The sequence below is a fragment of the Amia ocellicauda genome, chromosome 14, assembly GCF_036373705.1.
Source record: "Amia ocellicauda isolate fAmiCal2 chromosome 14, fAmiCal2.hap1, whole genome shotgun sequence".
NCBI classification, from domain to species: Eukaryota; Metazoa; Chordata; class Actinopteri; order Amiiformes; family Amiidae; genus Amia; species Amia ocellicauda.
This window is the reverse complement of record NC_089863.1, coordinates 5,239,719-5,251,728: the sequence shown is the minus strand read 5'-3', so window position 1 is coordinate 5,251,728 and position 12,010 is coordinate 5,239,719. Positions and strand designations below refer to the sequence as shown.

Sequence of the window (12,010 nt, the reverse complement as noted above, 5' to 3'; positions counted from 1 at the left end):
ATGGGATGCTTCCTTGTGCTCGGCTCACATTTTTACCCACTTTGCAGGAGTCAAACGCGATTGTCGTTCTACTACGTGTCCCACCACGGCCTGCGCGATCTGGTTTGGCTGAGCACAGCAAAATAGTCCAGAGGGTCCTACGCCCGGTAGATGCGCTCTTCCCGTTGGGCTTGATTGACAGGCGGGCCCTCGAGGCTCCCGCGCACCTGATACCGATCTGCGCGAGCCCTCCTCGGGACCCCGTGGCCCAGGGGGGGGGGCAACGGGCGCGCGCACTCTCTCTCTCTCTCTCTCTCTCTCTCTCTCTCTTTTCCGGGTGCGCGCACCAACAAAAAGCGTGCAGCGCGGCCGGCGCCTCAGTGCGCAAACACGCAGCCAGACAGACACATGCGCCGGGGACAGCGGCTAAACCCCCCAGACGCCGAGAAGCAGCCCACCCTGTGCCGGAGCCGGAGCCACCGACTGCCCGCTGCTCAGCATTGCTCTCCCACCGCCAGGATCTGCGTGCCCTTGCCGTCGCTCTTCCCGTCGGGGTTTTGGATGCATTAAATTCTAGTATTTTTTGGAGGGTGTCTGCGTTTCAAAGCGGACACGGACGCGGGACCGAGTGCTCTGAGACTGACCGCCGAGGTAAGGGGTCGTTTAAAATGACTTTGAAACGAAATGCATTCGCTGTGCTCTGTGTTTCAGCATTGATTCTGACCGAGTTGTTGAGCTGGGTGTTCGGGTGCTTCTGTGCACAGCGACCCGGCCGCTGTATAAATAGGCTATTGTGTGTAATAACAATGAGATATATTGTAACCATTGGAAGTCGGCCTTGGAAACGCGTGTTTTCTCAGAAATGCACGAATGTCATAATAAATGTTCGTCTTTATCTGAGCATCTGAGACGGCGGCAGGTATAATGTGACATCCTGCACCTGGACACGGCTTATCTTCCGCTTTTTAAACAATTGTATAACATTCTTCAAACGTAACTTGCGTGTGTGTACGTGCATGCGTTTTCGCTTTTATATTGATACACATCCTCAAAATGCTAACGGCAAGTGTTTATAATCTGGAAAATCGCAGCTCCACTTTATTTGCAAACGGCCGTCTCCAATTGCAGCTGTGACGTGTATTGCCGGTAAAATTGGATGCGCTTTTGATATGAAATGAAATCGGAGAAGCGTTATCTGTTCTCACTGACTTCTCCTCTCACTACAAAACAGGCATAAACTGGTCTTGAAGCTGGTGAAGCCCAGCGGCAAATCGATTGTTCCTCATGCCGCCTTCACAGTTGCACCGGGGCTGGTTGTAAAGCGGTTTGAGATCACGCTCGCTGCAAGAGAATGTCTGGTCAGTCTCCTCACCATGGATGGAGCCACCAGACACCTGGGCCGTGACCTCTCGTACTTCTCCATGCACGCTCACTCGCAGGAAATTAAAAAAGTGCTGAGATTTCGACGCTTTTCAGAACAGATCTGCCCGGAACTGTACGTCTTAAAATAACTTGCCCTAGTCTGTCCTCCACGTCCCTGGCACAGACTCGGCCACAATTCCATCTCTGTGGTTATGATAATGCACTTTATTTTTCTTAAAGCCCTGCCACCTTGTGGGCTCTACGTGCAACGGCAGGTGACGTTTATCTGACCCTGTGATGGCAAACGGGACTTTTCGCAGGCCAGCAGCGAGACGGGACAGGAACAATAATTAAAAAGTGGATCTGAAATCGACAATGAGGTTTATGACGACATCGAAGCGCTTGAAATAGTGTATGTGAAACTTCACTCCTGATGATGTGTCAGAGGATTATGCTTTTGGGTGACATCTTTCTTGTGTAAATGTCCCACTGCTGCGGGGACTGAACCGCAGTCGTTGTGCCGCATTGTCTGTTGTAAGGTCAGTGTCATGCATGGGAGACTTCCATTGACCCTCGCTGCTGTACGGAGGGGAAGGAGACGGACATTGTCCACTCTGTTGACCCCTGCTGCTGTACAGAGCCCGTATTGGTCCCTTATTTACAGTTAGGAGCTGCACATCAATGCCTGCCCACTCTGTGATGTCATAGTCATTTCCAGATGGACTGCCAGCTGCAACGATGAAACAAAGGAACTCCACTTTCCAATATTTGGTGTACTTCTTTTGGCGGTCCATTTCAGGTTGTTCAAGCTGCCTCCCCAAACCCTAGCGCTTTGACCTCACAAATCCAAACCCATCCAGCCCGGTCTGAAGCAGTTTCACCGAGATCACACCTTCGCCCAGTGCGGCTTTGCATCACAATAGCAGGCGGATGAAATTCCCAATAGGAGACTGGAGTGAAGCCCCCCACAGCTGGTGCCAGGGCACAATTGAGTCACAAGGTGCTAACGATGCACCCTCGTTTGGCCACCTGTTAGAACGGCTCTGTGGCCGAGAATGGCAGCGGGCGTCGGTGAGCTCGTGTCCTTAACGGCGAGGGAAAGCCCTGTTGTTCCTATTGTTATTGTTAATGTTTTTGCTGCTATGATGATGGTGCTGGACACCTGCTGCTTGAAGCACATTGGGTGTTCTTGGCTTCGGACCTTCGGGCGCCTCTTTTCGACCAGCCTGGTCTCCCCTCCTCCTTGCTCTGTCACACCACAATCCCAAGGACAACTCGCCCTCATTCACTAGTGTATTGACTGAAGTGAGGTGTCCTTAATATCAATAAAAAAAATAAGGTTGAAAATCTGGTGCCACTGAACCTAATATAGTTGACTTATTCCGTTGCCCCCCCATCTCCAGTCCTGGGGACCCTCAATCCCGTCCCAGCACAAGCACAATTGTACAAACCTGTCCCTGTGTTGCTGAAACGCTTGTGTATCCTGGGGTCAATAGACTGTGTGCGTGTGCTTTGTGTGCGCCAACGTCCAGACGTTTCAATCGGGCCAATTTAGCTCAGTTCGGCGCGAGTGTGTCGTCCCGTTTGCACTGCAGTGAACCGTCTTGCAGTTGCAAATTCCGCTTGAACTGACGTCAACCCCCTCAAAAATGTTACAAGACCAGATGTTGAGCTCTGTTGCTTTGCCAGGAGCACATTTTCTCCTGTGTGTCTCTCTCTCCCTCTACTGTGAAAAACTTTTAAGCCGTTCTTATTTTAGCCGGCACGTTTCCTTCCTTACACAATGCCTCAGAAAATACTTGAAATGCCGCAGACCATTGTGAGAGAGAGGGAGCAGATTGAATAATAATGGCTCTGCCTACCAGAGGTAGAAAACAAAGGGCAAACCGCCGCTAAAGGCACTTCCTGCCAAACACGGACGATAAAAAGGTGTGTCTTCCGCAGTCTACACACTGGGGGGGGGGTTACAGACTGGAAATGCTGCCTCGTGTGGGAAGCTCAGACTGTATCTGGCGCATCTGTTTTGTATAGTTTGCAACTGCTGGAGCTCGCTGGCCCGGTTCTGTGAAATCGTGCTGACGTCGCCCGCCGCCACACAAAGACTTTCCGGCCAGGTGGCGGTAAATGTGGCGCTGGAGCTCCAGGCAGTCGTTGACGGGGAGGCAGGCTGGTGTAGCTGGGTGAACTCTGGGCTGAGGTCGGGTTATTTATTGTTTTGTCTCTCCACCGTCTTTTGAGGGGGGAAAAAACCTAAACAAAACCTGACGCATTAATAGGACACCGGGGGTCGGCTGAGTCAGTGTCCAGGGAGCCGTCGTGGTGGTGGGATGGTTAATGCTCCACCCTTGAGTGTCCTACTGAGCTGAGCTGGAGAACAGATAGAACAACGTGCTCTCGGTACGGCTCAACCTGGTAGACGTTCCTTGACTCAACTTGAAGGTTGAACATGTGTTTTTACTTTTATTGTATTTGAATCTGTCTTTATTCACACGTGCCTCTCCTCCTCGTTCCAGCCGTGCGGACCCCGTGAATGAGACACCAGCCGACGGAGCTGCACCCCCCGCAGGCGGAGACTTGCGCCCCCTCGCACGGCAGACCCTTTGCCCCCCGCCCCATGGCGCTGGGCCCCCTCCAGCTGATGCGCACCCTGCGCGACTCCCCGGCCGCGCTGCGCCGCAAGTTCAGCCGCGACCGCACCGAGAGCCTGTCCCACGGGGACCCCCTGTTCAAAGTGCACTACCTGGGCACGGAGAAGATCTACTCCCTGGAGCCCGAGCAGGCCGAGGCGGCCATCGGGCGGCTGCTGGAGGGGGCGCCGCCGCGCAAGCTGGGCAAGGACCACGCGCTGGTGGTGCGGCCGCGCTATGTGGAGGTCAAGGAGATCGCCACGGGCCGCCAGCTCACCAAGACCTACCTGCAGGACATCGCCTACTGCGCCGCCGACTCGGCCCACCCCAATGTCTTCCTGTACATCTGCAAGCAGCGGGCGCAGCAGCTGCAGTGCCGCGTGTTCTGGTGCAGCCGGGCGGAGCGGGCGCGGGAGATGACCGCCTGCCTGGCGCGCTCCTTCCAGAGGGCGCTGTGCGATCTGCAGCAGCCGCCGGCCCCACCCACCACCGCCCCGGGAGAAGAGCTGGAGGGAGAGGGCTGTCCCGGGTGTCCGCCCCCCGAGCCGAGGAGCTCGGTCACGCTGCCGGCAAACTTCGGCAAAGGTGAGCGAGGAAAAAGGGTATAAAAAGGACCCCAGATCTGTGTCTCGTGTCTCGTGTCTCGTGTCTCGTGTCTCGTGTCTCGTGTCTCGTGTCTCGTGTCTCGTGTCTCGTGTCTCGTGTCTCGTGTCTCGTGTCTCGTGTCTCGTGTCTCGTGTCTCATTCCCTCCTCTCTGTCTTGACTCCAGTCCGCTGGAAGAAGAGGACGACCCACAGCCCCCTGAAGACCATGTCTAGGAGACTGACCGCGGGGGACCGCCGCTCTTGGGTCTGAGACCGCCTCCCTCCCGAGACTGGACGCTGGACGGGCCAGGACTGACCTCAGTGTGACCACATGAAGAGAGACGGATGGACAGAGACGGAGGGAGGGAGTGGTTGGGGAGTAGAGGGGGACTTTGACATTGAACAACTGCCTGACAAGATTGCTTGGGTATAAAACTGCGGTGGGGGCAGAAAGACGCCATCTGCCCCCAGCCTTCACCCCAGACTGTAAGACTGTGCTGCGGCTCTCCACATTGCCAGAGCTGAGACTGTGCTGGACACTTTATTTTTAAAGACTTAATGTATTTTTATGATGCTTTATTATTTTGAGGGGGTATATGAATCTGAAGCCGGAGCAGCTTTATCTGTGTTTTAATGGAGAGTAGTGGACATGCATGTGCCAAAGGTGGGGGGCTGGACCAGAAATTCACAGAACTCTACACCCCCCCCTTGCTGTACTGTACTATACTGGACTTTACTGTCTCTGCGGGACCAGGGCTGCTTCATGGACAGAAAGATTTCAGTCACCGAGCCGTTTGAACTGCTGTCGACTGGGGGGTCAAAGGGCGCAAAAACAAACTCCTCGCTCTGGCGAATAGTGAAGGGGGCGGTGTCTTTTTAATGTTTAATTTTGAACCCGGCCGGTGTGACCGAGGACAGACACGCCGAGACGGATCGTGTTGTTGTGTAACCCGACTGTCTCCCGCCCACAGTGCGTTACAATACCGGTGTGGAATGACCGGGCGTTCCAGTTTCAGAGACGCATTCCACAGAAGCTTGTCTCCTTTTGTTTTGGAGTTTTTGTATTTATTTATTTTTAATCCCCACTCACACACCGCTCCACTGTAGCGGCTTTGCTTAGCCGTCACCCGCCCCAGCGCCTGGCGAGACCCCCACGGCTGGAGGCCAAACCCCACGGTCTGCTGCAGGCTGTGCTGGATCCTGCTGCCCGACACCCCCTTGTGCGTAACATTGAGAGCAAAGCGTGTTTTCCAGCCCTGGGGCAGGAATCCAAAGCAGCGATGCAATGCACCTTTTTCCGCTTTTTGAGCGTGTAAAAGAATGTAACTGATAAGTGTTTTTCTCACAGGAGCCAGTCAGTGCAGTAAGATTTGTATTTATTGATGCGTGACAAAGTAGTTTAACGTCCGCCTGGGTTTTTCGGTTCCCTTCTCATGGTCGGTGTCCTCCAATAATACGTGCCATAGACGTGCAACAGGATAACCCCTTACTGCAGCCCTGGATCTGTCGAGACCCACTACACCCTCCATCAATTTAAATACCTTATTATTATTATGTGAACCATTGAAAGCGTGTGTTTGTGTGAATCTGGGCATTTGAAGTTGATGGACAAACTAGATTTAAATCCCCATTCATGAATCCAGGCCCTGGCTTTCACTGGTCAAACGGGACCCGTCTCGTGTCTCTAATGTGTTTGTCCCGCTTTAACTCTCCCGGGCCAGAGATCGGTGCTCTGTGAGTGTTTTCCCTCTGGTGGCGGGAGAGTCTAACTGCAGGGGATTCGTGGACTCGGCTTTTATCTGTCGATCAAAGCTGTTCGTTTTATTTATTGTATTTAGACGTCTTCAACTATTACCCTGAAGTGCAAATCTCACGATTCCTATCCTTTTGGGAAGAGCAATGCATAGTGATGAGTTTGTTTTGTTTTTTAATGTTGATGTATTTTTTATATGCGTGTTTCTGTGTATATTTTATGGAGTATTAAAGCCTTTTTCAACGATGTCTTGGTGTCTGTGTACCCCTGTGTTAAAGTCCAAGTCCAAGGGTCAGAAGCAGGGAGGTGGATTGGGATTTAAATGTTTATACACATGCACACAGGCGTGAGAGGCGTCACAATCTGGAACAAACTCCCCAGCGATGTGGTAGAAGCTGAACATTTAAAAACAGACTGGATAGGATCCTTGGATCACTTAGATATTAATGAACACCAAACGAGCACGATGGGGCGAATGGCCCCCTCTCGATTGTAAACTTTCTTATGTTCTTGTACACGTGGGTGCACAAAGCAGATGGAGACATGGACAAACTCCCAACACAACATCAGGAGCCAGTAGTTAGTGCTTGTGATCTGCATACAGAACCGCCCTTGATTAACCATCTTTGGTAAGAATGTATCCCTTTAAGAGGCCAAGTGCAAATGTGCTGCTCTGTGGGGAAGAAAGTTACATAATGGCAAAGAGAGCCAAGAAGTTACATTTTTGTCTGCTTTTTTTGGTCTGATCAGTGTTGGTGTAAACGAAAGCCTTGCGTGGGAACGGGGCACAGGCAGTGAATTCTGCATCTACAAAGCAAAGGTCTGTTGTGGAAATTAAAAATGGTTTAATTTGGAAGTCCGTGCAACACACACACACACACACACACACACACACACACACACACACACACACACACACACACACACACACAGGAGACTGCAGAAGAATCCGAGTCCATCTCTTGTTAGTGTGGTTGTTTTTTATTCTGCATGTTCGAATGGGATTGTCCTGGGAGTGGGGCGTTCAACGCGTCGCGGGTTTCGGCCTCCCCTTTCCCCCGGTTCGAAAGGCCGAGCCCGTCGAAAAAGGCACCGCCCGGAGAGGTTTACGAGGTCCTGGGCTCGTCCGCTCCGTCTCCGTCTCCTCCTCCGTCCTCTGGCTCCTCCCGGTTGGGGTGGCCGGGCCCAGTCCGCTGGACGTCCCAGAGAGCGCGCACGTGGAGCCGGCGGAGAGCGTCCAGATCCTCGACCACTTTGTAGAGAGGGAGAAGAGTTTGTTACAACACACACCCTCACACTCTCTCTCTCTCGCCCCCCTCTCTCACTCACTCACTCACCCTTGTTGTAGTAGGGCTCCTCCGGGTTGCCGTACACGGCGACCTTCTCCAGGAAGTGCACAAGGGCCCCCGACACCAGGAAGCGCTCGGGGAGGGGCAGGCGGCCCAGGAAGCGCAGGTCCACGGAGAAGGGGTTGATGGGGGGCGGGGAGGTGCACAGGGCCACCAGCTCGCTCATGATGTCCCACACACTCGTCCCTGGGGGAGAGGGGGAGGAAGAGAGGATGAATGGGTGAAATCTCTCTCCCCCTCCCTCTCTCTTTCTTGCTCTATCTCCCTCCCCCTCTTTCTTCCTCTCTCCCTTTCTTGCTTTTCCTCCCTCTCCCTCTTTCTTGATCTCTATCCCTTCCTCTTTCTTGATCTCCCCCCTCTTCTATCCCTCCCCCTCCCTCTCTCATTCTTGCTCTTTCTCCCTCCCTCTCTTTCTTGTGGTTTCCCCCTCTCTTTCTCTCTCCCCCTCTCTCCCTTCCCCTCCCTCTCTCTCTCCCTGTGCCCTTCTCTCTCCCTCAATCCCTCTTTCTTTCCCTCCCCCTCCCTCTCTCCATCTTTCCCTCTACCTCCCCCTCCCTCTCCCTCCCTCTTTCTTGAGCTCTCCCCATCTCTTTCCCTATCCCCCCTCCCTTCCCCTCTCTCTCTTCCTGTTCCCCTCTCTCTCCCCAATCCCTTTCTCTCGCTCAATCCCTCTCTCTCTCTCTCTCTCTCTCTCTCTCTACTCCGTACCCAGGTTGCCCTGCGCTGTCCAGTCGGAGATGGACCTCAGCTTCAGGGGTGTGTCTCGCACCAGCGAATCGGTGCCGCCGATGCTCACCAGCCGCTCGTGATTGGACCGGATCCAGGCGTAGGGGCGGCCGTACTTGGCGTAGCCGGCCAATAGGAAGAGTGTGCAGCTCATCTCCTGTGGAGGTAGATTAACGCTGTTTACAAAGTGTAAGTCTGATGAAGGACGCTACGTTTGCTATTATAGTGGATTTAAGTGTTCAAATCAGGGTCACATTTTGGTCCGGATAACAGTGAGAGAAAGAGAGAGAGAGAGTGCGCTCGCTGACTCACTGGGACTGCAATCTCTCGGTCACTGGGGGATGCTGGGAGAAGATACCCCTCACTGATCCTGGAGAGACGAGAGAAGAGAGGGAGTTGAGAGCAGGAACATGTCTGACCAACAGACATAGTTCAGTGGAGTCCAGAACCGTGCAGTGTAGAGTATAAAAGTGTATTGAAGTGTGTTGTTGTGTAGTACAGTAGTGTTCAGTACAGTGTAGAGTAGTCCAGTACAGTGTAGAGTAGTCCAGTACAGTGTGTTGAAGTCCAGTACAGTGTAGTGTAGTCCAGTACAGTGTAGTACAGTGTAGTGCAGTGTAGTGTAGTGTAGTGTAGTGTAGTCCAGTACAGTGTAGTGCAGTGTAGTCCAGTCCAGTACAGTGTAGTGTAGTGTAGTGTAGTGTAGTGTAGTGTAGTGTAGTGTAGTCCAGTACAGTGTAGTGCAGTGCAGTGTAGTGTAGTGTAGTGTAGTCCAGTACAGTGTAGTGCAGTGCAGTGTAGTGTAGTGTAGTCCAGTACAGTGTAGTGCAGTTCATGTTGGCGGGGTCCACCTGTTGGACAGCAGCATCTGCTCCTCTCCCCACGCCTGCCCCTCCGCGCCCTCGCTGCTGGAGCTGGAGCTGGAGCTGAGCGAGGAGGCCTCGGAGCCTGGGACCCCCGGGGACCGCCAGCCCTGCGGGGACAGGGGCCACACTCAGCGCTGCACTGACACTGTACACCCCTGAGCCGACCCAGCATAGCCCGATGTGTGTGGGATATGTCACTCACATGTGTGTATACTCACTCTTTGTATGTACTGCTGTGTTTGTGTACTGTATGTGTGTGCATGCATAGGTTGTGTGTGTGTAGGATATGTGTGTGGGTAAACTGTGTGTATACTGTGCATTGTTTGTGTGTGTGTAGGCTGTGTGTGACATACTGTGTGTGTGTGTAGGCTGTGGGTGTGTGCTGTGCATGCATTTCCTCAATTGTCCACTGGGTCTACTGACCACTGGGTCAACTGTCCACAGGGTCTACTGTCCACAGGGTCTACTGTCCACAAGGTCAACTATCCACTGGGCCAACAGTCCACTGGATCAACTATACACTGGGTCAACAGTCCACTGGATCAACTGTCCACTGGGTCGATTGTCCACCGGGTCAACTGTCCACAGGGCACCCACCAGGTCCTCATTCACCACTGTCAGGAGCAGCTCCTCCCTGCCTCGCAGCCAGGGCTGGAAATAGCGAAAGCCCTGCAGTGAAAAAAAAACCACACACACACACACACACACACACACACATTTATTTCAAATCAGTCTTACACACAGGGTGATGTACTACTGTCACAAAATTTAAACATTTCATAACACTATGAACTAAACAATATCATCACCACACACAGCCCAACAATGGAAATGGGAAACGCACACAGGTTTGGGCCCCAGCCATGATCTGCAAGTCTGTCTGACAGGGGGCTCGACTAGGGCGGTCTCTGCCTCTGTGTTGGGTGACAGCCATGTCTGGGGCCGGGGGCCGATGGAGGTGGAGGTGGAGGGGATAGGGGCACACTGAAAGGGGGCAGGACTGACCTGCAGGGAGCCGAGCAAGGCCAGGTCCCCCAGGAACTGCTGCAGCCTCCTCTTCTGCTCCCACTCCCGCTTCTACCCCAGAGCAAAACACACAGTGACGTCAGTTCGCAGCCTGCTCGCATTCTGACGGGTATGACGTAATACTCCGATGTATTGAATAGCGATGCGCTCAGTCAGTTCACAGAGCCAATTACACCAGCGAGAGGAATATCAGCGAAGACACAATTAACAATGCAATTAAAGCGTTTCATCTACATCGGCTATTATGCAGTATTATAAAAATGTGTGCTACAACACTTCCACTATCAGTAATAATATGAATTACCACCAGCAGTGTACCAGCGTCGCCCACACTAGTTACCCTGGCAACCCCATGCATTTCCTCCATCGTAGCGGAGTCTGTTTAGCAACACTGTCACCGGCGGCTTCAATTAATTCATTAATTAATGCCTACAAATAATACCCTAATATCCAGATGTAACCATAAAAATACAAGCTAAGCAGCCAATGCTCTAGTCTAGTGCACAGAGCCCATGCAATCCCAATACAATCATTTTTGTGTATATCTCTTTTTTTATTTTATTTTAATAAACATGGAATCAAAGACCTACATTGGCGGAGCTCATTCCCGCAGTCAGTCCTACCCGGCGCAGAGAAAGTGCAGGACTACACCCTGCTCCCGGAGCTCCAGTGCATCAGCGCTCTGTGCGCCGTGCTCTCCCCCGAATCGCGCTCTCCTGCGCCGCATCCCGCATCCCGCATCCCGCATCCCGCACACCCCGTCCCCGCCTCCCCCCGCCCGTCTGCCTCTGAGCCCGTCTGCTCACACAAGGGAGCGTCTGCATGTTACACAGTACAGCATAAACGCACTGGAGCTCATGCAGCGACACCTATACAATGCTCCAGATCCCTTGTTATAATGAGAATTTAAAAACGTGTATAGATACAATGAGAACACTGTAAAATACGTTTATTACATTACCGATATATTATTATTATCATCATCATCACCACCACCTTAGTAAAAAACGATTTTATTAATTATAAACTAATAATTTAAACTAAAGACTTATTTATGGCACACAAATATACAGCTTAAGCTAAATTGCATTTCCCATTGCACTGTATTTCCCCAAACGAGACCCAACAACATTATCTAGACGAAACATTTAATGCTTTAGTCTGAATTATTTGAATAGCGTGTGTAATGCACAGGCGGAGGTTCGGTATAGTATACTAATATACTATATTGGCATATACTAATATGCTATAGGCTACATACAGCGCAATTACATTATAACTCCATATTTTTAATATAATATTGCATTGCAATTCCAGTTGGGTAAAAAATCCTGTAGAGCTTTCAATATATTATCAGTTATTTCATAGTATTTAATACAACCTTTCAACCGACAATTTGTACACTGGTTCTTATTTTAATTATGTTTTTTGTTAGCTGTGGTGTCAATGTACACCAGAGCATTATGAATTAATTACATTTTGTCAATATCAAAAACAAAAACGTAACTATTTAATATGTAAAACAAAACAATCAGTGGTTATGAATCGAGTTATGAGTAGTTCAGTTACAAAAGTAGTCAATACCTTGTGATTTTGCACATTTTGTTGCCCTTAGTGCGGTACTGCAGCTGGAGCAGGACTGAGTCTCCTCTAGAGGCAGCAGCAGTGATTTGCGGTTTATTGCAATGGAGACCAACTTCAGCCACCGAGTTCGTTACCAATATGGTATTATTATCA

General features: G+C 51.5%; 2 protein-coding genes across 2 annotated transcripts; one reads left to right on the top strand and one right to left on the bottom strand.

Moving 5' to 3' along the window:
* The first annotated feature begins 323 nt into the window (after nucleotides 1-323).
* LOC136768411 (low density lipoprotein receptor adapter protein 1) lies at nucleotides 324-6,554 on the top strand. Its single transcript, XM_066722615.1, has 3 exons — nucleotides 324-630; nucleotides 3,855-4,553; nucleotides 4,739-6,554. Exons 2-3 carry the CDS (start codon nucleotides 3,872-3,874, stop codon nucleotides 4,822-4,824), a joined length of 768 nt encoding a protein of 255 aa, XP_066578712.1. The 5' UTR covers nucleotides 324-630; nucleotides 3,855-3,871; the 3' UTR covers nucleotides 4,825-6,554.
* Nucleotides 6,555-7,266: 712 nt separating this feature from the next.
* LOC136768408 (uncharacterized) lies at nucleotides 7,267-11,005 on the bottom strand. The gene is made up of 8 exons (XM_066722610.1): nucleotides 10,864-11,005; nucleotides 10,253-10,324; nucleotides 9,845-9,916; nucleotides 9,233-9,354; nucleotides 8,694-8,751; nucleotides 8,364-8,538; nucleotides 7,644-7,841; nucleotides 7,267-7,558 (listed from the first exon to the last, which is right to left on the bottom strand). The coding sequence occupies exons 1-8, from the start codon at nucleotides 10,876-10,878 to the stop codon at nucleotides 7,413-7,415; spliced, it is 858 nt and encodes a 285-aa protein (XP_066578707.1). The 5' UTR covers nucleotides 10,879-11,005; the 3' UTR covers nucleotides 7,267-7,412.
* Nucleotides 11,006-12,010: the final 1,005 nt, after the last annotated feature.

Excerpts from the sequence above, each read along its gene's own strand:
- LOC136768408 (XM_066722610.1), bottom strand. Across the intron at positions 7,842-8,363 it reads GACAGCGCAGGGCAACCTGG|GGACGAGTGTGTGGGACATC; the intron begins GTACGGAGTAGA and ends CCTCTCCCCCAG. Across the intron at positions 7,559-7,643 it reads GGAGCCCTACTACAACAAGG|TGGTCGAGGATCTGGACGCT; the intron begins GTGAGTGAGTGA and ends CTCTCTACAAAG.
- LOC136768411 (XM_066722615.1), top strand. The coding sequence starts at position 3,872 with ATGAGACACCAGCCGACGGAGCTGCACCCCCCGCAGGCGGAGACTTGC. Across the intron at positions 4,554-4,738 it reads GCCGGCAAACTTCGGCAAAG|TCCGCTGGAAGAAGAGGACG; the intron begins GTGAGCGAGGAA and ends TCTTGACTCCAG.